The sequence below is a fragment of the Anas acuta genome, chromosome 21, assembly GCF_963932015.1.
Source record: "Anas acuta chromosome 21, bAnaAcu1.1, whole genome shotgun sequence".
Taxonomy (NCBI): domain Eukaryota; kingdom Metazoa; phylum Chordata; class Aves; order Anseriformes; family Anatidae; genus Anas; species Anas acuta.
In genome coordinates this window covers 6,216,869-6,242,591 of record NC_088999.1, presented here as the reverse complement: position 1 = coordinate 6,242,591, position 25,723 = coordinate 6,216,869, and the positions used below count along the sequence as shown (strand labels likewise).

The window sequence follows — 25,723 nt, the reverse complement described above, 5'->3', positions numbered from 1 at the left end:
GCGACGTTTCTTGAGGTTGGAGGTTTCAGCCCCTGCCCACCTGTTTCATTTTCTGTTAAATTCTGTTCTTGCAGAGGAGGGTGGCCGCAGAGGAGAGCTGCGTAGCCCAGTTTTGTCCTGAGGAGGGGATGAAGACGGAGGGCTCCTGTCCCTGGAGCTGAGCAGGGGCAGCTGATGGTTGTTGGGCTGTAAGGAGACGAAAACCCCACACAGGAGCAGTGAGTGCTTCATGCCTGGCTATGACCAGGGGCTGCCTGAGTGCCCACGCCTCACTCCGAGCCACCAGAGGCCATTCCACCTCAAGACACCTCATTAAAACCCTTTTAATTACCACCTCCGCGTGGCTCCCAGCACATTTAAACCCCTCTTGGTAACAACCCCCCCCACTCCCCGTTATCCCAACACCCCCCACCGCCCACTTCAACCTCCCCGTCCCCTTGAGGACCCCCTTTTTTCCCCTTGAGGGGGTCCCCGTGTGTGTGTGTTTCCCCCCTCACAACCACCCCTCAGAGAGTTGGGGTGTGGGGGGGGTCGGGGCGGCCCCAAAATGGCGGCGGCGGCGGGGCCGGCGGGCGCCGCCTTTGTTGGGCGCGGGGCCGGGCGGCGGCGCGTGCGCGCTGGGTGGCGGCGTGAGGCGGCGGCGGTGCGGCACCGGCCCCGGCCCCCGGCCCCCAACCCCCCGGCTTCTGCCCTGGCCCTGCCCGCGGCCCCCGGCTCGGTGCGGAGCCCCGCGTGGATGGGATGGAAGCGGGACCCTCGGGAGCAGGTCGGTGGCTGAGGCGGAGCGGCTGAGGGGGCGCCGCCGCCGCGAGGAGGGGTTGGCCCCGCTCCCCCCCCCCCCCAGCTCCGGAGGGCTGAGGGTGGGGGATTGGGGAGCCTGTGAGGGGTGAGGGGGCTCTGTGGGGCTGCACTGGGGGATCTAGGGTTGCCCTCGGGGGTTTTGGGGTTGCCCAGAGGGTTGTGGGGTTGCCCCGGGGGTTGTGAGGCAGCCCCGGGGGGTGCCGTCCCTCAGCCCCCCGCCGCCCCCCGTTGCAGCTTTCTGAGGCTCCGGAGCCTCCCCCGCTTCCAAACGGGGGCTCCCGGTCTCCGCCTCGAGCTCCCCGCGGTCCCCCGGGGGCTCCCCGGGCCGTGGCGGTGCCAGATGCTCCGCTTCGTGCCCCCGAGATTTGGGGTTTTGGGTTTTTGGTTACCTCAGCGGGCGATGCGGGGCCTTGCGCGGGGCGGGCGTCGTGCTGGCGAGTGCGGTCCCGCAACGTGCAGCGGGTCTGGGCTAAAACCACCATATCTTTAAATTCTTGCCTCATCCTTTCATAATGATCTTAATTGAAGCCTAATGTGGAGATACCTGTGTGTCTTCGTTACCTTTCGGCTGCCGGATGGGTGTTTGGTGCGGATTTGGTGCCCTCCTGGAGACCGTGATTTAGGAACCATCGTGGGGCTGGTGTGGCGTGTTCGGGGCCGATAGTGCCCCCGCACCCCGGCTCCATCTGGGAAACGCTGATAGCACGGCTCCCACCCCAACACACGCGTTATCAAGCTTCCTTAATTTTGGGAAGGTGCTTTAAAAGCTCTCGGAGGGGCTGAGGAGGATGGGGACGTGCCAGGGTTCAGGCCCAGCCGATGTCTCCGTGCTGGGAACGGAGCCCTGCTGCCCCTTTGTTGGGAGTTTGTCCTTTTCTCCCCCAAATCTGGCTGTGGGAAGCCGGCTTCGTCAAGGCTCTTGGAGTGGGACCACGCCGCCGGGGTCACCCTGCGGTGCCAGGAAACGTTTGTCCTGTGTCAGCAGGATGAGCGCCGTGCCTGCCTCCTGCAGCCCCTGCCGACGGTCCCCTCGGTGTGCTTTTAGGATTCAACCACGCTGGAGCTGTAACCTGTCAGGGTAATAAAGCACACGGGGGAAAAAAGCCACGCTTGGATGTGCTGAACGTGAAAATGTCTGGAAAGGCAGCAGAGGGGAACCTGGGAGATTTGCAGACGTACAGGCAGCTGCCGGGGGAGGAACATGCGTGCGGCGGTTTTAAAAGCTAAACTTGGTTTTCCCCCAACTTGTAGTTTTCTTTATCCTTTGCAAACTTCCTAAATGCTGTTAATCTTAACAGTTGTCTTCCTGTGCTAAACCCTGCAAAAAACCCGAAGCTGGTCTGTCTGTTGGATCTCTTTATCTTCAGGAAACATGAACTCACATGTGCGTGTTTCTAGGATGGGATTATAGCAAGAAACAAAGCCAGGAGAAGCACCTTGCCTCGAGACATAGCGCGTACGATTTATCTTGAAACTCTTTCTGGAGTCTTTCTAAACCCAGCGAAGAACAAACTAGAGACAAATTATTAAGATGGCAGACGTTGAAAGGAAGACAAATCGGGCAGAAAAGCGCTGCTTTTTTGGCAGCACGGTGTTGAGATCCGTATCGGGGTTTTAACCTCTTTTAGGGGAAGCTCCTGGGCTGCAGGTCCGCGGGGCTGCCCCACAGACAGGACGTGGGCACGGCGAAACATGAAGGCGAAGCTGTCCTTGCCTTTTGTCCTGTCCCTTTATCAGGAGCTGGAGGCTTTCTTTGTCTGCTGCTCACAGATGTGCACTTTCTTTGCTTGGGCTTGGAAAGTCTACACCAGCGTACGCGAAACCCTCCTGGAAGAGGCCGGAGAGATGTTATCTGCTGCCCTTTCTAGGCGCTGTTAGCGGAGACCCCGCGCTCGTGGTCGGTGATGAAAGGGACTGGAGGAGGAGAGCCTGGAGAGCGGAGCTGGCTGCCAGGCGCTGGCCCCTCTCCATGAGAGAGACAAACGCCTGCGTTTGGCCTGGGGACTGCAGGAGCAATACCTCTATTTCCACCTCTCTGGGCTCTGCTGATTGCTGCGGCGCTTCCTGCGTGTGGCAGGCGGGCGAGCTGCCTGCTGGGCTGCAGTGGGGTTTGGGGACTTGGGTTTCCCACTGGCAACTGCCTTGGTTTGGTCAGAGGCACAAAAAGGTGGGCTGGGGTTCAGCGGGACAACCCTTGGGGGTCAGCTCATGCCACCGAGGCTCTGGGCTGTGTCTGGACCCCCTGCACCACGCTGCTGGCCCCAGAAACACCAAATTTGGTTCATGATCCCTGTTAACAGCAGCGTGGAGAGAAAAAAACTCACCTGTTAATGGCAATTGTGATGGATTTGTGGTAGCATCAGTAGGTTCCCTGTAAGAGCCAGCCTGGCACAGGTATGAAACCCCTCTCTGGGTGTGCTGCAAGTCAGGGATTTCGCCAGCATCCTACTGAGGGGCTGCAGTACGAGTTTTTCAAATCCAGCCAGGATCCAGCATCTCCAGCACCATTTCCTTTATCCAGGGTTGCGTGGGCATCTCAGGTGATGGGATTCCTAGAAAATAACATATAATAGGCTTCGTTAAGTGGTAGTAATTGAAATGCAGCTTTGGATTGAGCAAGGCAAGCACATCGTATAGGTTGGGCTCCTTTTCCTGCAGGGCTGTGCACCCCTCGGCTGACACAGGGCAGAGCCGCGTCCGCCCGGCGCTGGGGAGATTTTTAACCTGAGGCTCTCGGGTTCACCACCTGTGATCCCCCTGTAACCATGCCCTTTGCACAGTGAGGTGCTCGATGCAGGGGATACAAAGAAGGAAGCTGCTTTCCAAAGTAAATACCATGGTAAAACAGATCCGAAACAGCTTCGGGGGATTTCTGGGACGCAGCCACAGGCTGGGAGCAACACCTGGCCGGGGGAGTCAGGGGGTGCGGGGGTCTGGGTGGGCAGAGCTGAGATACAGAGAGCACTTTCTGCACTCTGGGCTCTGTGTGACCGTGTCTGACGCTGCTTCTGGAGGTGCTAACTTTGGAAACTGGGAGTGTGTGTGTGTGTGTGTGTCAGAAGAGGTTAGGTGGAGAAAACCTGGCTTGTGGAAGAGCGCTGACACCGGGGGAATGGGGATCCTTTAAAAACAGCGAGGGAAATGGGAGAGAAAAGCCCGAAGCACCCAGAAATCCCTTTGATTTTTGGCTGTACCGTTTCCAGCAACGACAAGTCTCCTTTCCAGCTGGCTATTCCGGGGGCAGCAGCTAACGAATTTCATGACTTGGAGCCCGTCCCGCTGCGCGGGGCAGAGGGAGGCAGCGGGGAGAGCAGGTGCCGGGGCCGCCGGGAGCCGCGCTGCGCTCGCGGACGTGCGGCGGGTGCAGATGGGGCCGCACATCTGCGGGGACGAGCGGGACGGGGCTGCCCGGGGCCTCTGACGGGGACAGGGCGGCTCCTTGGCCTGGGGACACCGGGAGAAATGTCCCCAAGCCCCGTGGGTGGCGTTTCTCCTCCGTTTTGCCCGGGTCCGTGCAAGGCAGGAGCGCCAGCTCTGTCCCTGCTCCGTCTGCTCGCTGTGGTTGCCTTTCTTGCTGGCTGCCTCGCCTCCTGATGGAGGATTTTCCCTTCTTGGGGTGGTGTGTGGGGTTGATTTGTTGATTTAGGGTTTATTCAGGGTGAGGACGAACCACGCTGCATGCCCAGAGGCACCTCCCTGCGCACACCCCAGCACCTTGCTCGCTCTCCTCGGATTCCTGGCGTCATTTTTGCGCTGTGGGTGCGTGGGGAGGGGGCCGTGGGATGGGGCCGTCCCAGACCCTCTGCGGTGATAAAACTCCCTTTTGTCTCGGCCCCATTCTCCCAGCCTCTCGTGTCTGAATGCGGCGGCGGCGAGGATTTCAATGACATGGTAATTTCATGCCTTTCCACCGGCAGCTTCGCCCCGGCACGGGCAGCTGTTGGTCAGTGGGTCGCGGTCGCCAGCTGTTACAATAAATAACAGGAACCCAGCCTATTCCAGCAGGAATCACCCCAAAAAGAGGAGTTGCACCTTGGCAGCTCCACCCTCACCAACCCCAAGCCCAGCGGTGTCCAGGGGGCTCCCGACACATCCCCGGGGCACGGCTTTTGTGTGCCCCAGCCTGTGATTCCTCCCAGGCTGCTGAATTTCTGCTGGCAGGCGGATTTGCTCCCGCTCACTGGCTGCATTGTGCGGCACCACCAAGGCTCGCCCTGCAGCCCCTGGCCCTGGGCGCGCTCATTTACATGACAAAGTGGGAGCCTGCGCGGCTTTGCCATGGAGAGTTGAGGTATGCAGAGGAACCCCTCTGTCTCCCGGCTGTTTGGGTTGCTTTTTTTTCCCCTTCTGCCAAAGGGGGGACTCGCCGCCGGCCCCTTTTCTGCCCCCTTTCTGCTGCGTTTCCCTACCGTGTCCTTGCAGCCCGCGGGGAGCAGCTTTTGGGACCAGCCGGTGGATTTGGGGGGCTCGGGAGGGGGTTGCAGCAAGGCAGTGAGCACAGCGGGGCAGGGACGTGGTGTGGGGAAGGGTTAGTGCAGTGTGTGTGTTCTCCAGAGCATTTTAGGGTCTCTCCCATGTGGGTTGAAGGGGAAGGAGCCCAGCTGGAGGGCTTTGGGGTTGCTGGGTGCCTTCAGGTCTCCTCCCCCGCCCCGGCTGCCCTGGTGTTACCTTGCTTATAAATAGTGTCCTGGGCAGCTCCGCTGTGCCAGGCCAGGAGCTAACACCAGGAGATAACAGCTTTTTTTTTTAAAGGCTTGGGATCTCAGAGGAATTTGGGAAGGGAAAGCAATTATCGGCTGTCCTTTGCTGGCAGGATGAGGCGATAACCCCGGGGCTGCAGCTGGGGGAGAGCTCCACGACCCTGTCCACGTGTTGAGGTTCTGAGGGAGTGCTTGCATTGCTCGAGGCTGACTCCTTAATCTGTGGTTCATGGTCTTAATTGGGAGAGTTTCTGTTCTGTTATTTATGGGCCGATTTGGGCGGTGCTGCACTGGAGGGGGCTTTGGGAGCTGTGCTTTATGGCGGTGCCTGGGGTGCCTTCAGAAAGGTGGAGGCTGCGAGGACGCCACGTGGGGCAGTGGCCACAAACCCCCGACAGCTCTGTCTGGATCCTGTTCTGCACCACGCTTCTGCTCCTGCTGTCCCCAGCTGCTTCAGTTCCTCTCCGAGAGCCTCGGTGCCTCCAGGCGGCTGCTCCCCTGCCTCCTCGGGGACGCAAAGCAAGAGGGAGCCACGGACACCAGGAGGTGCCGTCTTGCACGTGCACGGCTTCTGGGATCATCTCCTGGATCAGAAGGTCCCGAACAGGAGAGGGAATGACCGAATGCCAGCCCTGACAGCTGCAGAGGAGCAGCACGGCTCCCGGAGAGGCAGAGGAGAGCCACATCCTGCCCTCGCCCCCTCTGAGGGCCCGCGTGGGTTCGTGTTGGAAAGGCAGAGCAGGGAAGCGGAGGCTCCAGCAGCGCTGGCAAATACCTAGCTGATTGCTAACGACGATTTAAAAATGCATCAGCTTGCAGCCGGGGAGCTGGTGATTGCCAAGAAATATTCGTCGTGTGGAGACATGAATTACACCGCGAGTAGCTCATCAGAAAATTCGGTTTCTTAAAAGAAGCCGCCTCAGGAGTGCAGCTTGTCCTTTTGCTGCCCTCCCTGACACAAGGAGCTGGTGGGGCCAGGGAAGTGCCGTGCTCCAACCTGGCCGAGAGCCCCTGCGGGTGTCACAAGCCTTGTGTCGGCCCCAGAGATCCTCATGGTGCTCGTTGGCTGCTCGAGTCGTGTGTGGGTGATGCCTTTTGCAACCCGTGGGTTGCTGGGTTTCTGCCGAGTGAGGGTTTTCCAGCCCCGTTGTCCCCATTGTCTTGTCCCCGTTGTCTTGTTTGGCTCTGAAGGCATTCAGCACCCCTGTGAGTTTCCACATGGGACAGCTCAGGGCTCCTGCTTCACCTGCTGAGAAGCAAAAGCGAAGAGCTGGCTGTGCAGCCGGTTAACCAGGCGCTGCCACCAGCAGTGGGACACGGTTGCAGGCTTAAAATGAGATCAGCTGGGTCTGCTGGGCATCACTGCCTGCAAAAAACAAAGGCAGCGGGGGCAAACACTCTGCTGCTGCTCCTGGTTCTCCAGAGCTCCAGAGACCTCAGGAGGCTTCATGCCGGTACAGCTGCAGCGCCCCTGGGGTGGCCGCAGGGGTCCTGGTGGCATTTAATCCTTGCAGAGGTCAGGTGCGAAACTGAAAAGCAAATGCGAAGTTCAGGATGCTGGTCTGGTATCTGGTACGTTTAGCCTGAGGTTGAAATTGGGATTTAAAAAGAACCTGGAGGGGAGCGAGGGGTGCTAAGAGCGCCATGTGTTGCGGATCCCAAATTGGAGCTGGGTGCTGTTTGGGGTTGGCTTTGACAGTTGGCCATCCAGATGGAGTGCTCGGAATATCTCACAGGCTGCGTGCCCTGCACCCGGCCCAGCTGGCTGAAGACCTCGCTAGGTTTTAGAAACAAGTAAAAGATGCAGACGGGGATAGGTGGGGATCAGGGAAGGAGCAAGAAGGGCAGATCTTGTTTAAAAAGCAGCACTGAGTGTCTTACGGTCCCGTGCTGGCACCCATCCCTTCATCCTCAACTTTTTTGGATGCTTTCAAAGCCCTCGTAGTGTGGAAGTGAAGCACAAGTCTTCTGGTGTCGGGAGAAGCAAAGCTCCGGTCAGAAAATTGAGCTAGGGCTGTGCCTGGGCGTGGGACGTGCGCTTGGAAGTCCTCTGCTCCTTCCGAGCCCTGCGCTGCTGCCACTTGTGGCCCTTTAGGGAACGTAACGAGCTCCTTTCCGTAATGCAAAGCGGAGATTATTTATCTGCTGGGTAGGTGGGTTGACATCGGAGCAGGGGGCAGAGGCAGGGCAGGAGCAGGGCGCTGGGTGCTGCCATGTGGAGCTCCTTCCACCTCCTGCTGCCGTGGTGCCACCTCTGCAGCTGCTGCCTCGCACCCTGGCTGTGAGTTTGGGACATGGTGACAGACGGCTGTGGATTTGGTGTCATCTGACCGGGTGCTGGAGTTTCTCGCAACCCTCCTAAGCCCGGTTTTGTCTCCCCGCAGCTGCAGGCGCATACCTGCCACCCTTGCAGCAGGTATTTCAGGCGCCGCGTCGGCCCGGGATAGGAACCGTCGGGAAGCCCATCAAGCTCTTAGCCAACTACTTTGAGGTGGACATTCCCAAGATCGATGTGTACCATTATGAAGTGGATATCAAACCCGACAAATGTCCACGCAGAGTCAACAGGTAAGGCAAGTATTAGAGGTTTTGGCCCTCGCTTCCCACCTCCGGTTTCCTTGTGGAGACACAATAAGCGCCTTTGTCCCTCTTCACCTGTGGAAATCACCAGGGTGACGTTGTCCGTGGCTGCCTTTGCCCTTTCCCTGTGCTGGGGTGGTAAAACAGTGCTGGAAGTGGTGCTGGGGCCCTGCAGGAAGCCGTGCTCGTGCCCAGCACAGGCCTGGGCACTGTGTGCTCGGAGCCTTTCCGTGCTGGGCTCGCAGCACTGCCCAGCGTCCCCAGATGGCTGAACCTCGTGAGCTGCGTCCGCACGGCAGCATTTGTTCCTGTTCCTGATAGCTTAGGAGGTCTTGAACCTCACCACAGTCCCCTGCTTCTTCAAAGCAGCTGTGCTATTTTGGCAACGATCACGGATTTTAAAAATAGCAAGCCCCAGATCTCGGGCCATCGCCTGCTTTTTATTTATTTATTTATTTATTTATTTAATTTTGTAGCTTTTTGTCGCTCTTTTTGCTCCCTTTCCCCTCCTGCCTCTGGCCTCCCCTCGAAGGCCAGCGAGCAGATGCTGGAGCTGCTGTTCCCTGTGCTCTTGGCAGCCCGTGCTGGCGAGTCCCTCCCCTCTCGCCCTCCTGGCAAGCACGGCGGCTTCGCAGCCAGCTCCAGCGCGCGTGGGGGCACATTGCTGCGTGCTGTGTGAACTTGTTCTGCTCAACCTGATTTAACCAGCCATGGATTGAGGCGTGTGGGTGTTCGTGTGGGGGCCCTCTTGCCTGGGAGAGATCTGGCTCTGCCGTCCCTTGGCCCGCAGCGCTGCAGCGAGAGCCCGGAGGTGCCCCAGGTGGAGAAGCTCGGGACCTGGCAGGTCACAAAAGGCGTTGGGCTGTGAAGATGCTGGCAAAACAAACCTCGCTCCTCTCTCCCCTGTGTCCCTCTTTCTTGCCTCTGCTTGTCTGTGTAGGGAGGTCGTGGAGTACATGGTACAACACTTCAAACCTCAGATCTTCGGAGACCGAAAACCAGTCTACGATGGGAAGAAAAACATTTACACGGTCACGGCCTTACCTATTGGAAACGAGAGGGTAAGAGGGGGGCGGGGGACCCCATGCAGGCATGCACGATGTGCCATGTGCACCCTAACCCTAAAACCCTAACCCCAACCCACTAAAAACAACCTGTGTCTCCTTGTGCTGTGGCCTTGAAGCCCTGTGGCAATGCCGTGATCGCTCCCCTTCCCTCCCCAGGTTGACTTTGAGGTGACAATCCCCGGGGAAGGCAAGGACAGGATATTTAAGGTCTCTATCAAGTGGATGGCCATTGTGAGCTGGCGCATGCTCCACGAAGCCTTGGTGAGCGGGCAGATCCCCGTCCCCTTGGAGTCCGTCCAGGCGCTGGATGTTGCGATGAGGCACCTGGCTTCCATGAGGTACCTGCACCTGGGGGGGGGTGGAGGTGGGCACTGGGGGAGGCAGAACCCTGCCGTGTCCCCCAGGGGCACCAAACATGCTGGGGAGGGGCTGTGCTGGGGGAGCTGGCTGTCCTTGGCAGGCTGTTGTGGCTGGACTGCTCTTCAAGGACTCTGGGGAGGCTGCGTTGTCAGCGTTGTTGTAGGAGAAATAAATGGGGGCGTGCATCAGGGCCACCGGGGCAAGCGATGGCTCCCATGGGCTGGGGGTGCCTTGTGGTCGGTGCCTGTTGTCTGATGTGGTGTCCCCTCGCTTTGCAGGTACACCCCCGTCGGCCGCTCCTTCTTCTCCCCCCCTGAAGGCTACTACCACCCCCTGGGAGGCGGCAGGGAGGTCTGGTTCGGCTTCCACCAGTCCGTCAGGCCTGCCATGTGGAAGATGATGCTCAACATTGATGGTGATATATTTTTCATGCCAACATAAACACTTTTTTTTCTCCAGCATGCCCAGCACAGTCACGTTTGCTCTCAGAGAGCAGCACAGGCTGGGTCCCAGCGTCTCTTTGGGTTGGGGGCTTCTCTTTTAGGGTCTTTACAATGGGAGCCAAATCTCTGGTGCTGCATGAGGTGGGGTGGGGGCCTGCAGTGGGGCTGGATGTGTTCGGGGAGGCTGCAGCTGGCCTGCTCTTGGGTCCCTCTGTTGAAGGAGAGCAGAGACTCATCATGGTATCTGTCCTGCAGTGTCCGCAACGGCCTTCTACAAAGCCCAGCCTGTCATTGAGTTCATGTGCGAGGTGCTGGATATCCGGAACATCGACGAACAACCCAAGCCACTGACAGACTCGCAGAGAGTGCGGTTCACCAAGGAGATCAAAGGTAGAGCCCTGGGGTGGCACTAGGGGACTGCCACAAACACTGAGCTCAGTAAATCAGCTCTTCTCCTGCACCCAGCCCCGGTGCCAAGGGAGGGGACGCGGGGGTTGCACCTTTAAAATGCCTCCTGGGGCACCGTTTCCTCCCTCGCTGCACTTCACAGGCATCTGCCAGCCTGCCTGCTCTGCAAACGGTTAATCATTTAAGGAAGGTGTTTGCAGTGTCACGGGGAAGTTGGGCAGAAGGGAATTGCTCCTGCATTTACCAGTGATTCTGCTGTGTTTTTCTGTCTCGCACCAGGCCTGAAAGTGGAGGTCACCCACTGTGGGCAGATGAAGAGGAAATACCGCGTGTGTAACGTTACCAGGCGGCCGGCCAGCCACCAGACGTAAGGCGGGTGGGAAGATGCCCTTGGAAAAATCTGCGCTGTTCTCCTTTTTAGCAGCTGCTGGTAGCGTTAGGGAGAGCTGGAGGGGGAAAACTCCAGCCCGTGAGAGCAAAAGGCGCTGTGCTTGGCGCTCTGCAGCAGTTCTCTGCGCCGCGCTGTCATGCGCCGTGAAGCCGAGCGGGATGCAGAGGGTGGGAGCAGAGAGGATGCTTTGTCTGGCAGACAGCACGCTGCAGAGGGCGGGAGCGAACATGCCAGGAACTGTCCTAGTTTTTACCTCTGAGTTTGGTTTTCTTCTTGCTTAAAATAGACGCTGCCAGAGCAAAAGCTTTGTCAAGGAATAAAGCAATCCCCTGCCGTTAAATTATTTGCCTGGGAGGAGGCTGGGCCAGGGAGCCCCTCTGTGTTGGGGAGCTGTAGACCAAGTGCACCCCATGCTTCTCTAGGGCTGAACTGCTCCCCACAGGGGTCTGCAGCACCCCTGCAGGGAAAGGGAGGCAGAAGCACCCTCTGTGCTGAGCTGTGGGCTGTCTGCAGCCCGTGGGCGTTTCCAGGGCAGGTTCTGCCTAGCCTGGCGCTGGCAATGAAGGGGAGATACTGGGATGGTGAGCGTGTGGGGTGGGCAGGTTCCACGCTGCATCCCCATTTTCTGGTGCTGTCGGGTGAGGCTGGGCATCGCATGCTCCTGATGTTGATGGCCCAGAACCCCCCAGCCCTGCCATGGGGAAGTTTTAATTTTTTTTCCTAGTTTTAAAGCAAGCTGTACCTCCTCTTGCCCGTCACATTCTCCTCCCCCCCTAAGTGTTCAGGAGCTGGTTAGCCTTTGTCTGTAGCTCAGCTCCCAAAGTGGGCACAAAGCACAGAAGCCCTTGTGAGTGCCAGTGTGGCTGTATTTATGTACCTGGCAGTGGCATGTGTGGCATGTCCTGTAATAAACATTTACCCTGATTAGCAGGATTAGTGAGGGAGAGCTTTATTTAGGGCCCTCAGTCTCACACTGGGATCAGAGTATTCCTTCCTTGATTTCTGAAAATGCTGCTCTTCTGCTTGTTATTTTCCTTTGTGATAGCTCACGATGGGAGCCTCTTAGTTCCTTTTCTTTCCAGCCAGAGTAAGTAGTGCTTGGGGTGTGGAGGTGTCTGTTCTGAGTAGGTGCATCCTTCGTGTCCTGCCCCTGCCAGGTTTCCCCTGCAGCTGGAGAGCGGTCAGACAGTGGAGTGCACAGTGGCTCAGTACTTTAAGCAGAAATACAACCTGCAGCTGAAATACCCTCACCTACCCTGTCTCCAGGTTGGCCAGGAGCAGAAGCACACGTACCTGCCCTTGGAGGTGAGTGCCAGCGCTGCGCCGTTGGGCTTTTGGGCACCACAAAAAGCAAAGGCAGTGGCCTCTGGCCTTTGGTGGCATGACAGTATTCTGCAGCTAATTGTAATGGGTGTTAATTGCCACAGTGACCTGGCAAGAGCTGTTTTTAAGAAGTGAGGGATGAGAGCGTGCTGTAAAGGTGCCATTGTTGTGCAGCTGCAGGCTCATCACCTCTGCTTTGGGGCTGGCTGCCAGGTCTGAGTGCCTCACACGTTCCTAACACGTGGCTGCTTGCTTTCCCCTGTGTGCAGGTGTGTAACATCGTGGCAGGCCAGCGGTGCATCAAGAAGCTCACAGACAATCAAACGTCAACCATGATAAAAGCGACGGCCAGGTCTGCCCCGGACAGGCAGGAGGAAATCAGCCGCCTGGTACGTGTCCCTGCGGCGGGGGTTCCTCGTCGGGCTGGGCTCTGGTGGCAGGCTGAGGCACTGTGGAACAGTCCTGCTCCTGAGCTGCCCTGCAGAAGGCAGCTTCAGCCTGCTCAGGAGGTGCTGGTGGGATTTATGGCTTGGTTATTCCTTTCCTCTCACCGAATCCCACATCGGAGCTGCCTGTAATGGTCGCTTGTACAGGAGAACACCGCTCAAAGTGACCGTGGAAACTCATGTGCAGCAAATTCAGGTCCTCACGTTGATGGAACCTGACACAAAGGGAGCTGGGACTAAAAATAGAAAAAACAAATTAGAGAAATGACTTCAGCTCCAGACATGTGGGGACTGTGCATTATCAGCCTGTGGTACGGGAACTCTGTGTCCCCAGGTCTGCCTGGGGCGAGGAAGGGAACGATAAACCTGGCTCCAGCAGTGGATGGACAGGATCTGGGTAATGGCCCTGTTGTTGTCCAAACCAATGTCTCTGGGCTTTGGAAGCTGGGGACATTTGATATTCCTTCTGGGACCTTTGATAACAGCGTCTTGCCGGTCTGAACCTTCCTGTTGAAGCTGTAAATCTTAGGATCAGGCTCTGCTCTTGGCTGCATTGGTCATCTCATTCAAAATCAGGTCACCCCTGGGTCACTTTGGAGGGCAGAATTTGTCCCTTTGTGTTAAATTGCTTGCCCTCCCCTTACCAAGAGGACTTCAGCACCGTAGAGAAAATATTTTGTGCCCATGTTTCCCGGTCAGCTGAACACTGTGTGGGATGAAGCAGCTGGTCTCACTCCCTCCCACTTGCCCTTCCTTCCCTCTGCAGATGAAGAATGCCAGCTACAACCTGGATCCGTATATTCAGGAGTTTGGGATCAAGGTGAAAGACGACATGACGGAGGTGACGGGGAGGGTCCTGCCAGCACCCATCCTGCAGTACGGAGGCAGGGTAAGCAGGGCTGTGCTGGGGGTGTTCAGATGTGTTGTGCAGAGATTCCTCTGCAGCAGAAAACCCTGATTTTAACTAAAACTTGTGCTACCTTCAGGTTTGTAGGTTAGAGCTGGAATTTTTTATTGCAGTACCTTGGGTTTGTTTGTTGTTTTCTTTTTGTGTGTATTTTGTAACATGACTCTTCTGAAAGTTGGAGTCAAAAGTAATGCAGTGACAAGAAAGTGGGCAGAAAGAGAGAGGGATGTTCAGAGTCAGGCTTGGTCATCCTTCCATGTGTTTGAGATGTGGTTGGGGTTTGTGCCCACACCTGGAGGGACTCCCAGGACTCGCTGCTTCGTGGTGCTGCACGAGAACAGCTCAGGTGTATTTTCCATCACCTCGGAGCAGCGAAGGTTCTGAATTACCATTCTCTGAGTGCCATGCTAATCCCTAGAGGTGCAGGGAGCTGCTTTCAGCGTGCCCAGCTCTCGAGGGTGTGCAGCTTCATGATGGGGAGCGCAGACACAACATGTGTGCTCCCCAGGGGCTGCCAGCATGGGGCTGGAGCCTCTTGGTCCTCATGGCTGGAGCCTCGAGGTCCCTGCCTCGTGGGACGTGGTCTTTCAGCGCTCTGACTGTCTGTTTGCCTTGCAGAACCGAGCCATTGCAACTCCCAACCAAGGCGTGTGGGACATGCGAGGGAAGCAGTTCTACAACGGCATTGAGATCAAAGTCTGGGCGATTGCCTGCTTCGCCCCACAGAAGCAGTGTCGAGAAGAGGTGCTGAAGTAAGGAAACGGGCAGCCCGTGAGGGTGGGAAGAGGCAGGGGGAGATGTGTTGGCGTGCAGGGCAGCCACCCTGCTGTTCCCAGCCCCAGGCTGCACTTCCCTTATCACTGACATCGGATCTCTGCACGGCTCAACTGCTTGCTGGTACAAATTTGATCCAGGTCCGGACTGGGTGTTCAGTGTTGTTTCTTGTTAGTTTATCCGGAGTGCCTGACTGTTTATCCTGGCTGCAAACAGCCCCTGAGCCGTTGCGAAGCCTGCCAGGTTAAAGTTAGCACATCATCACTCTCAGGCATGTGGACTGACAGTCAGTCTCTCCTTTACATCAGGTAGCTGCAGTTTCTTGCTCTGATGGTGTCAGCCAGAAAGCCAGATAACGCTGTGTCGAGCTCTTCTGATCTGAATTTCCTCCAGGGGAAGCTGGATGGGTTGCGAGGAGATTTAGTTAAAAGTTTCTGTAACACCTCGAGAGCTCAAAATTGAGTTTAATTTAGCAAATGAACTTTCTGTCCTACTTCAGATTTACCTTGGTGTGGTTTCCTTTGGACTTCTAAGAGTTTAAGTCAGAGAAGCAGTCACCTTGGTCTGGGGTTCTGCTGGGGACCTGGTGTCTCCTGACCAAGGGTGGATGCATCGAGGCGAGCGTTTTGTTTGTCTCTTCTGGCTCTGTTTAACACTCTTATGTTTTGGGATGGTTTGGAGCAGCTCACAGCATCTGCAGGAACTGAGTGCAGGTGGGAGTGACACAGAGCTCCTCTTGCCACCCTTTTGGGGCAGGGGAGTGCTGGCAGAGCTGGGAGCCCTGCACTCCCTGTGGCTCTCCCTGCCTCAGATTTATCCTTGGTGACCTGGAGTACTGCTGAGCTCGAGCACACCAGGTAACATTGTCTGGTTTGGTAAGTGCTGGCTTGCATCAGCTTTGCAATCACCTAGAAATCAACGGTCCCAGGGAACAGGTCTGCTCCTCCTGAAATCATCCAGATGGGAATAGCTTACAGCTCCTTTGGTCCTTAGGAAAAATCTTTGCTGTGGGTAAGAGCGTTAGGAGAGGACATTTGGGCTCTCTTGGGGTTGCTGGATGCTGTAAGATTGCAGATGTGGTGTGATGGGTCCAGCTCTCCCCCGTGCTGTGGTGTGGAGGGTCTGACTTCTCTCTCCTCCTGCATACAGGAACTTTACGGACCAGCTGCGCAAGATCTCCAAGGATGCCGGGATGCCGATCCAAGGCCAGCCCTGCTTCTGCAAATACGCCCAGGGTGCAGACAGCGTGGAGCCCATGTTTCGGCACCTCAAGAACACCTATTCAGGGCTTCAGCTCATCATTGTCATCCTGCCGGGGAAAACACCAGTGTACGGTGCGTCTGGGGCAGGGGCAAGGAGAAGGGAGGAGAAGGGTTTTGCTCTGGTTCTGCCCTCCCACTTTCTCCCCTATTTTATTCACACTGGGAGGCTTTGCTGATTGCCTGCCTGTTCACGTGCTTCCTCTGCCTGCAGCCGAGGTGAAGCGTGTTGGGGACACCCTCCTGGGAATGGCCACGCAGTGCGTCCAGGTCAAGAACGTGGTGAAAACCTCCCCGCAGACCCTTTCCAACCTCTGCCTCAAGATCAACGTCAAACTTGGCGGGATCAACAACATCCTTGTGCCTCACCAGCGGTTCGTATGGCTGCTGCCTGTCCCAGCTTTAGGGCTTGTTTCCAGTGCCCCTCCTGACCTGCTGCCTTTGGGACATTGCTGTGCTGCCAGCACGCTGTTCCCTGAGGATTAGGGGACCTGCAGGCTGCTCTGTAAAGCAGCTGTCTGAAATGTAGGTTTGTAGCCCGTCTTTGCCTTGATGTGCCTGTGCCCAAGCTAGAACCCAGAGAATCACAACGTCCTCTACGTGATTTTCTTATCTCTGTTGGGCTGAGCATTGCCCTGAGACGCCCCAAAAGGCTGATTGCTGCTTTCTCTCCTTTCCCACCAGCTCTGCAGTCTTTCAGCAACCGGTGATCTTCCTCGGGGCCGACGTCACCCACCCGCCAGCAGGAGATGGGAAGAAACCCTCCATAACAGCTGTGAGTCCCTTCCTGAGGCTGGGCTCAGGGTCTGATAGCGCTGAAGGGAGGCAGGAGCTGGAATAGGAGTTGTGTGTCCATGAAGAGGCTGTGGTTTTGAGGAGCCACTGGGAGAGCTGGCAGCAACAGGGAGAGCTGGCAGCTGCCAGCAGATGGGGCTCGTGATGTGCTGGGCCCAGTTGCACAGGGCCTGCAGGGAGCTCGGCGCTGCTGCTGTGCTCCCTGGGGCTGGAGGAGGCATCACTGCTGGCTGCAAGCACCTCTGGGAGGCACCTTCCCTGAGAGGGAGAGCAGGGACTGGAGATGGGGGCTAGAAATGGGGTGATTTTGCTTATTTACCCCAAGCAAATACCGAGCATCCACGGAGTGATGTGACACTCAGCTGCTGGTGGGGCTGGCTGCGAGCTCGCGCCCTTTGGGAGCCTGCAGGACGTTGTCCTTGTGCTCCTTGCAGTAAAGGAGAGTGTCAGGTTCTCACAGCATCTGTTTTAATTAAGCATGTCAGCATTTTCCTATTCAGTTCTTAGCTTTCCAGGACTCATAGCTCAGGTTTTCCATGGCATGCAAATGTCTCTGTAGGAGTGTTTTTTTTTTCTTAATTAAAAGGGGTTGGGAAATGCTTTTGGCTGTTTGCTCATAGGTGTGGGTGGGACAGGGCAGTCTGTTTCCTGGCGGCGGTGCTTCCACTCTGAAAACACTTTGTGTTTTTCTGTACAGGACCACTGTGGTTTCGTTTTGTTTTCCTTAATTTTCGTAAAAGCTTTTTCAGAGCTGCAGGGGAGGAGAAGGGTATAGACTTGGCCTTAATCTTCTCCTTGGTGCATTGTTAATAAGATGATAGGAAAGGGTCCAGCTCTAGAGCTAAAGGAAAGATTTCTGCTGAGCGTTTCAGCTCCGACAGCAGCCCAGAACCCAGAGCTCCTTTCACTAAGCAAAAACGAAACCCATGCTGAGGGTGGGGGCCGTGGGCTGGGCTCCGTGCCACAGAGGATGTGGGGCTGCGGTGCTTTCCCTGCTCGGGTGGGTGGGATGTGGACCACGCAGCAGCATCCCACTGCCCTCAGAGCAGCGAAGCACCCGGGCAGCGTGTCAGCGTGTCACAGCGTGGGCTAAAACACGCCTCGGCGCCGTGACTCACGCTGTGCCCCCACCCCTGCGTCATGGCTGAGCCTGGCTGCCCTCAGCCTCTGTGCCTGACGTCTTTAGGGTCTCCCCTCCGGAGCACCGGGCTGCGCTGGGTGACTCCTGCAGTGGAGCAGGGCACAGGGACATAATGCTGACAGCCGCTCTTTGCAGGCATTTACCTCGTTTGGTCGCCTTTTGGGCAAAGACCTCCCAGCACCCCAGCGTGGGCAGGGTTGTTTTGCTCTTCCCACAGTTGGAGAAGGGCTGAGCTCCCTGCTCGTAATGTAATAAAGACCTAAGCGGCTTTTACAGCGTGGTGATGGTGGGGTTTTGTACCTGGGGGTGTCATCGCCCTGGTGGGACAGCAGAGCAGGGTTTGGGTTGAGCTGCCCTTTGTGGAAGCCCGAACCCACAAATGAGGGATGGAGGTAGAAGGGTTGCAGCCCCACTCCCCCTTCACCCCTCTGCTGCTGAGCAGGAGCAGGGACAGGGCAGTAACAGCCCCGTGTGGCTCAGTGGTGCCAGCCCAGCCATCTCACTGGAAATTCCTGCAAATGCCCCAAGGGGCACTGCAGAGCATGAATCTGTTATGTGGCTGCCTCCAGGGTTGCCCTTTCTGGCCTGCACTTGTCTTCGTGGTATTTGCTGTCCCATCTCCTAATCTGTGAGCTCAGGGTGCTGCCCACGGCCAGCTGTGGGTGTTGGAAGCAGTCAGAGAGCTGGGAAAGTCCCAAATCTTCCCCGTCCTTCCCCTGGTAACCTGTAAGCCTTGCCTGCCTCTGTCCCTGCAGGTTGTGGGCAGCATGGACGCCCACCCCAGCCGGTACTGTGCCACGGTGCGCGTGCAGCGTCCTCGCCAGGAAATCATCGAGGACCTGTCCTACATGGTGAGGGAGCTCCTCATCCAGTTCTACAAATCCACCCGCTTCAAACCCACCAGGATCATCTTCTACCGTGACGGTGTTCCCGAGGGGCAGCTCCCCCAGGTGAGGACCATTTGCATCCCCCTCAGCCAGCAGAGCTGGGGCGTGCAGCTCTGTGGGGCAGCCTGCAGCCAGAGGAGAGAGGCTTTTTAAGGCCCTGAGTTCACCTCACTAGCATTTCCGTTGCCTGAAATTGCAGGGTTTTGCTGAAATGCTTCGTGCGTGCTGGTGGTGGTGGGCTGATTTGGCTGGGGGGAGCTGGGCCAAAGCCTTGCAGAGCTGGTGCTGGGCATCTGGCAGTCGCTGAGGACGTGCTTGGCAGCACGAGGGCACCAGGCAGGCGGTGCTTTGAAGCATCTCCCGAGGCTAGCTTTGAGCACTCTCCTCTTTTTCCACTTGTGTCTGGGGACGCGCAGTGCTGCCAGACGCTTGTGGATGATGAGATCGGATCTCCTGGTCCCTGTGCTGCTGCCTAAACCTGCGCTGGCTGCTGTGGCTTTCCTGAGGGTGGGCAGGGACAGCTGGGTGCAGAAACCAGCTGCTGCATCCACTCACTCTGTGTGCTCTTGTCTCTCCAGATCCTTCACTACGAGCTCCTAGCAATCCGCGACGCCTGCATCAAACTGGAAAAGGATTACCAGCCTGGCATCACCTACATCGTCGTGCAGAAAAGGCATCACACCCGGCTCTTCTGCGCAGACAAGAACGAGAGGGTGAGCGGCAGGGCCGGAGAGTCAGCCCTGGACTTTACTGAGCGGAAAGCTCATTGCTGGCAGGCAGACCGCTTTCTTGAATCAAATCTGCTGCTCAATTGACTCCCGTATCCATGTGGATTAGGCTGCTTCTAGAAACCCAGACAGCTGTTTGCTGTTATTATGAGTTACTGGGTGCTGATGATCCTGGTGACTCTCTTGAAATAGCCTCTGTCAGCTTGCAAACATCTGTTGTTTTGGTGATAGCTGCAGCCGCTGACGTTGTGACAGGATGAATAACCCCTTGCTTGCTCACAGCTAGTTCATGTGTGCTTTGTGTGTGCTGTGCTCACTGACTGATCTATATTTAGGGTTTAAATCTCGTCTAACCAGACTCTGGCTCTCCCTGAGCATGAAGACTTAATCTTGGGAACTAAGGACCATTTTTGACCAGGGTGTAAAAGCCCTGGTGTCTTATGTCAAAGGCTCTAGTGTACTCTCTGCAGAGATTCCTGGAGTTTTACTCACTTAATCCACACTTCTGCAGTGGGATGGGCCAGTGCCCAGCCCTCACCCTGCCTGCTTTCCTTTTTATGTAGTTTGCTCTCTGTCTATGTCATGCCTGGTGTTGATGCTTGCAGAACATGCTGGCAGGCCTGTCGGGGCAGGGAGCAGAGCGGGATGAGCTGCTTCTGTTCCCTCCAAGCAGAGTGGTGCCCTCAAACTGAGATGCTGAGATGGGGGACCCTGTGCTGTGGCCCTAACGCAGAGCAGGTGTTGCAGGCAGTGCTCCGGGCAGCTGGAAATAATCAAATTGTGCAGTGCTTGGATCTCTCTTTCTATTCCCTGTAGATTGGGAAGAGTGGGAACATCCCAGCCGGAACAACAGTGGATACAAACATCACCCACCCCTTTGAGTTCGACTTCTACTTGTGCAGTCATGCAGGCATTCAGGTACCGTGCTGCAGAGCTGGTTGGTGTGACGCTGCTGTTTTTCTTTGGTTCTTGCTGCAGATTGCGCTCTTTTGCATCTGTTGGGGCCCTCCCTGGAGACACAGGCGCTTGCTCCAAGCTGCCCTTGCAGCAGTTTGGGCCAGCAGGTGCCAGGCAGCGTGGCTGCTGCATTCTGTGGCGTGCGCTTGGTTTCTCTCCTGGAGCCAAGGATCTCTCCTCTGAGAATTTCCTTCTTTGGAGCGGCCAGTTCAGCAGCTTGTCAGCTGGGGCCTGAGCACGCTGGGCTCGCCGGTGCGCCTGGTTGTCAGCAGGGACCTGTTGTCTGCCCGTGGGCGGGAGAGCTGGGGCCAGCCGGCCCTGGAGGAGGCGGCTTGCTTCACAGCTGCCTTTCTTCAGGCAGCCAAGATTAGTCAGAAACTGTACAGAAGAAATTGCACTCACTTAATCTACAGCTGTTTCCGCAAGAGAGGCTTTTTGGCACCCTCTCCCGCTGCAAGGACAGCAGGGAGCTGGCTTGCTTCGGTGGGGAGCTGTGGGGGGAGCTCTGTGCTGGCGCAGTGCGCGATGCCGTGCGGTGGCAGGGGCCTGGGGAAGCAGCACGGAAGCACCAGCAGTGCCTGGGCATGGTTTGCACGTCAGTGCAAAGTGCTTCCCTGCCTCACATTCACATGTGGGGCTCTTAAATTAGGGAAGCACGGACCTCTCTCCGTGTTCAGGCTGTTCTGCTGTCTCATTTTGATCGGGGAGGAGGGTGATTGGGATACAAGGGAGCTGGCTGCGGGCATGGGCAGCACCTTTCATTTCACCCCGTTCCCTCTCCTTGGCAGGGTACGAGCCGGCCGTCCCATTACTACGTGCTCTGGGATGACAACCGCTTCACGGCGGATGAGCTGCAAATCCTCACGTACCAGCTGTGCCACACGTACGTGCGCTGCACTCGCTCCGTCTCCATCCCGGCCCCAGCGTACTACGCCCGACTGGTGGCGTTCAGAGCGCGGTATCACCTCGTGGACAAGGAGCACGACAGGTGAGAGGGCTGCTCCTGGGGGCTCACGGAGGGCAAAGCCTAGGGAGGAGCAGTGGGGCACAAGTGCACTGCCTTCGGGTCCAAAAGAGGCTGAATCAGAGCAGCTCTGCAGATCTGCCCATAGCTATGTCCTCTTAGGTCCCAGTCTAGGAGGAAATGGGGATCAAGGAGGGTTAAATCCAGATCCCATCTTGAGCTCATCCTGGATCTGGAGGAGCATCCCTGGGGTGTTTGAGCGCTACCAGCCACTTTGGGGTGCTGGAATCACCGCAGTGCTGGGCACAGTTCACACCTAGCATGGGGGAGAGTTGCAAACGGTGTCCAGAACAGCAGGCTCAGCAGTCCAAGGGGGTTTCTCAGTGTGCCTTGGGGGGGAGTATTAAATAATTACACAATGATTTTCTTGCGCTTTCAGTGGCGAGGGCAGCCATATATCTGGACAGAGCAACGGCAGAGACCCCCAGGCCTTGGCGAAGGCTGTGCAGGTTCATCAGGACACTTTACGTACCATGTACTTTGCTTGAAAGCCTAACTTTTGTTACCTCACTCAAGAAAGCTTTCAGATTTGTAGGAGCCATACAAAAAAGGAAGCATTGGGACACCTTGTTTTTTTTTCCAATGAGAAATCACTGCAGGGCAGGCAGCGTCGATTTGAGGCAGGAGACCAGCACCACGGGACAGAAAAGATCCAACACCTTCGTAGGATTGGAAGAGACTGATTATTTTTTTAATTTTTTTCTGGCTTTGCAAAATTTTGACCTGACCAAACACATGAAGGCATTCGAGGAAGGGATAAAACTCCCAGGAGGCGGAAGCAGGTTTTCATTTTTAAGATGCAATACTATAGACTCCTGACTGTGAAATGGCGGATTTGGTCCTCCGTTGCCCACCAGGCGCTGGTAGGTATTTTTTGTGGGGGTTGGGGGGAGGGGATTTTTAGAGCCTTAAAACAGAAGACTAGATTTATAAAACTAATATTTTAGAATATGAGATGCTTTAATGGGTTAAGGGGGAAAAACAACTAGTTTATAGGAGAATTCTAACACTAACAGTTCCCCGCCCCCGAATAATTCCCCCCATATAATGTAAGGCACCCTAGCACTTAGCTCAGAACTGAAAACTGTCTTCCTCGTGTTAAAAGCTAGTTAGCTGCTGCCACTTGAAGCAACAGTCACAGACTTTTCCATGGGTGAGTGCCTTACTATGATGCTGCAAAATTTCAATGTTTTTAATCTTGTAAGGAAAATAGTAATCTTGTCTTGATGGTGGTCCATATTTCCATCGGAAGGAGTTAATTTCTATGGTCCTAAGTTGCAGTTTGTGTTAGATCACGACCTCATGGTGGTTAAACTCCATTGAAAGATGTGCACTTTCATATAGGACACGTTTAATGGCTGCTGACCCATTTTTGTTTCCAATGTACTACTTGTTATTTAAAACTGTTTCTGACAAATGGGGGCATCGTCATCCCATGAGGACAGAAATCGCTATCAATTTTTTTTTTTCCTGAATTTCTATGATGGACACCGGGATTTTTTTACTAAACATTATTTTTATACGATACCGAGTCTGTTGCCAAAATCCACAAGTCATTAACATGCTCAGAGTTTACATCACCGCACTTCCTGAGGCTGTGCGCTCACGCCAGAGATTTCTCATGTTTCCTGTCCGATGAGTGTGACAAACTGCAGGCCGGGCAGCTCCGGGGTACTCCTCAGCACCCACCTCCCTCGCACCATGTGCCTTCGACACATGCCTGCCTGGGGCCGGCTGCTTTCGGAAGTACCGCGTACCCCGGCGTCAGCACCTCCAAACTGGCACCGTGTCTGCTGCTAGGTTTTGCTGCTCTTCATGTCACGGTCTCACTGATTTCACGCGCAGGGTTTTTCTTCCGAAAGCACACCACATTGGTTCCTTAGTCAGAATTGCGAAATCCTCATTATTGTCGGGGGGGAAACTCCTACTGATTTGTGTTCTTTACAGGAAAAAAAAAAAGCCTTTTTTTCCCAACAGTAACGTAGTGACTGCTTTTCAGACTCATTTTGCTGCACAGAATGACCATAATGCACAGCAGGGCAGTAGTAGCAACTCATTACCGGTATCAGGTGGGCAGATTATCCGTTTTTTGATATGAAAGGTGCTCACAAAGCTTCCTTCAAGAGGAAGAACCACGTGTGCACTCCTACCAGGCTCTTTCAGGGAAGAGCTGTCACCATTTTACTGCCAAGAGCGAACACGTTTTCAAAGCAGCTCTATCCCAAGCACTGCCCCTTGTCAGTACGTGTGGATAGAAGCACAGCTTTTAGTTCTGTACTTTCCGATGTTTAAACTCGCCTTGCCTTCATGAAATCCGCAGTAGTCATGTTGGCCCATTAATCTGTCCTAGCAGCAGGAATTCACTCTACCTGTTTTCTTTCTGGGCAACATATTTGTGAAAAACGAAGACATCACTATGCTATGCAAACTAAGTGCTGAGCCCACTGATGTCACCTTCTGTGAAGATCCTACATTTAGCACAGTTGTATTTTTGTCCTCAAGACTACAGTATTTGGCTCATATTCTCCTTTGCACCTTGTGTCAAACTCCACTGCTGTCTATCTGCGAGGTGGTGGGGAGGAGACCAGGAACTCTTCGTGGTCGGTAGGGTAGCGAACTCTTAGGGAAGCTTTTAGAGAGCAGGGAAGGCGTCAACACTAAGTGTCAACATGAGAAGCCTACATTCCTCTACACAAGTGCCTGCATAGTGACACAAATTCAGCACCTCTCCATTTCATCCTGGGAATTCTGGCTTGTGTGCATTGAAAGCAAAACGATCTCAGAGAGGCTGTACCTGCTCGCGTCGCGCTAGAAAGCCCCTCGCTAAGAATAAAACCGGGGTTCAGGCCAAGGTTCTCTCTGTAAATCAGTTTGTTCACCAGCATTACAACGGAAAGCACCTGGTTGCTGCTCTGCAGCAAGGGGCAAAGGTATTTTGGTTTCTAGTTTTTAGTTTAGTGTTTTAGTTGGGTCTAGACTTCTGAAATGTCTTTTAGTAGCTGTGGCATAGCACATGCCATTTTTAACCATTTGAAAAGAGATAGCGTGGGCATTTACAGAAACAGCTTGTTGCTCTGTAACAATTTTTTTTTTAACCTTGAGACTTGAAATGTAAAATGGACCTTTAAGATTTGCACTCATTTGTAAGGTGGCTGTTCATAGAAAACTATGAATGAAGACTTGCTGATGTAGCACCTACTTTTAACAGCAATTTTAACTACACAAAAGCTTCACAGCTTCTGAAACTCTCAGCTGTTGACTTGCAGATCATGTTCTGCCCTTATTTCACCCTCTGCGTTGGGTTTTCATGGTTTTGAATAAATACAAAAAAAGCCAAACTAGTAGCTGCTGTGCCCTTTAAACCCTATTTCCACTTTGAAGAAATTTAGAAGGGGTTTGAGTTACCCGCATGTTTTCTATAACGGACTATGCACTGTACCTTCTGCGCGGCTCCAGCATTCGATATTTCTACCCTTTTCTTGTCCAAGATGCAAGTGAAAAACTGCATGTTGAGGTGCTGTGCATTTTGGTACCCCTAGCGGATAGGTGTTAACCCAGCTACATATCAGGACTTGTAGTTAGCCGCAACCTCCACGTGAACATCCCCAACGGCTCCCGAGTCTCTGCCTTCTCAGTGCGCACGTGTTCCTTCAGCGACTGGAACCATCGCCAAGTGCATGCGGTCCTGTGGGAAGAGGAATCGCTTTCATTTACCCGTCAGTTGTTGAATGCTGTTTGTTTTCCCTGATCTCCTATCGGAACGTAAACGGGGGCGCGAGGGCAGAGCAGCCCTCGCCCCAGAGCTTCCAGGGCAGTCGGGGGGGGGTTCTGGTGCTTGCAAGCCTCTGACCTGCTGCCTGGTGTCACAAAGCCCGAGTGGTCAGCGTTGCCTCGTGGAAAGTTTTCTTCTTGGAAAATTAGTTAACGAAATAAAAGAATGTCATTCTTTCAGCAAGGGAAGCCAGACAGCTCTGGACAGCAATAAACGAGTGAAATTCATATCTTGCCTGAGTGATTTGCACTTCAATAGTTGTGAAAGAAAATTGATGGGGACTCCAGTGCTTTTGTGTTCAATTCTAGCCCCTTTCGTACCTCCTTTATACGAGCAAGTGTTGGACTGTACACAGGGTGTTGACAAGACACTCTGTTTGGGTTATTTTTTCTTGTGTTTGTTGTTTTTTTTTTTTGTTTTTTTTTTTTTTGCTTTAGCTTGAACTCTGTCTGGTCCATTTGTTAAATAGACGTGAACAGTTGATGTACAGTACTTACTAAACAAGCAGCAGCACAAAACTTATTTTATTAAGAAAATATGGCTTATATTTTAAAGGTTGAATATCAACTTTTTTTTTTTTTGTATGCGTGGAATTAAGACTGGTAAAGAGTAACAAAATCCTTGGATTAGGCCAAAAGAAAATACTGTAAGATCGTAACCACCTCTTTATTAAAGAAAACGGTATGATTAAAGAGCTCCAGAACATTGTATTTATATTTGATTTGATTGCTTTTGTGGATTTTTATTTTTTTTTATTATTATTTTTTTTGCCTCGGTCCTGATTTTTGCTTGCAACTTTGACTTTGCAGTCCCAAGTGTCTGTTACCCTGTAACTGTTGGCAGAAGACCTAAATAAAAGCAATGTGACTATGTTGGGGTGACACTCCTGAGTCAGCTCGCGTGGGGAAGGAAGAAGCTTCCATGCTCAGTCCTGGCAGTTCACGGGAGGAGGGCTTGGGA

At 54.8% G+C, this 25,723-nt stretch overlaps 1 protein-coding gene across 2 annotated transcripts; it reads left to right on the top strand.

Annotated features, from left to right (window-relative positions):
- The first annotated feature begins 604 nt into the window (after positions 1 to 604).
- Positions 605 to 25,633, top strand: LOC137842901 (protein argonaute-1). Of its 2 annotated transcripts, XR_011089269.1 has the most exons (20): positions 605 to 766; positions 7,886 to 8,069; positions 9,022 to 9,142; positions 9,305 to 9,490; positions 9,791 to 9,923; positions 10,207 to 10,341; positions 10,639 to 10,726; positions 11,908 to 12,055; positions 12,343 to 12,462; positions 13,286 to 13,408; positions 14,045 to 14,178; positions 15,350 to 15,534; positions 15,674 to 15,833; positions 16,144 to 16,234; positions 18,151 to 18,345; positions 18,861 to 18,995; positions 19,827 to 19,928; positions 20,756 to 20,955; positions 21,371 to 21,854; positions 25,573 to 25,633. XR_011089269.1 is itself a non-coding variant. In XM_068657541.1 (19 exons), exons 1-19 carry the CDS (start codon positions 742 to 744, stop codon positions 21,477 to 21,479), a joined length of 2,574 nt encoding a protein of 857 aa, XP_068513642.1. In that variant the 5' UTR covers positions 605 to 741; the 3' UTR covers positions 21,480 to 25,633. The 2 variants fall into 2 exon arrangements, 1 of the variants encoding a protein (XP_068513642.1); XM_068657541.1 differs by having other exon boundaries at positions 21,371 to 25,633.
- The last annotated feature ends 90 nt before the right edge of the window (positions 25,634 to 25,723 follow it).

What these genes read in the sequence shown, in the direction of transcription:
- LOC137842901 (XM_068657541.1), top strand. Translation starts at nt 742, where the DNA reads ATGGAAGCGGGACCCTCGGGAGCAG. An exon ending in ACACGTACCTGCCCTTGGAG is followed by an intron (nt 12,056 to 12,342) that starts GTGAGTGCCAGC and finishes CCCTGTGTGCAG; the next exon opens with GTGTGTAACATCGTGGCAGG. An exon ending in AGAAACCCTCCATAACAGCT is followed by an intron (nt 16,235 to 18,150) that starts GTGAGTCCCTTC and finishes CTGTCCCTGCAG; the next exon opens with GTTGTGGGCAGCATGGACGC.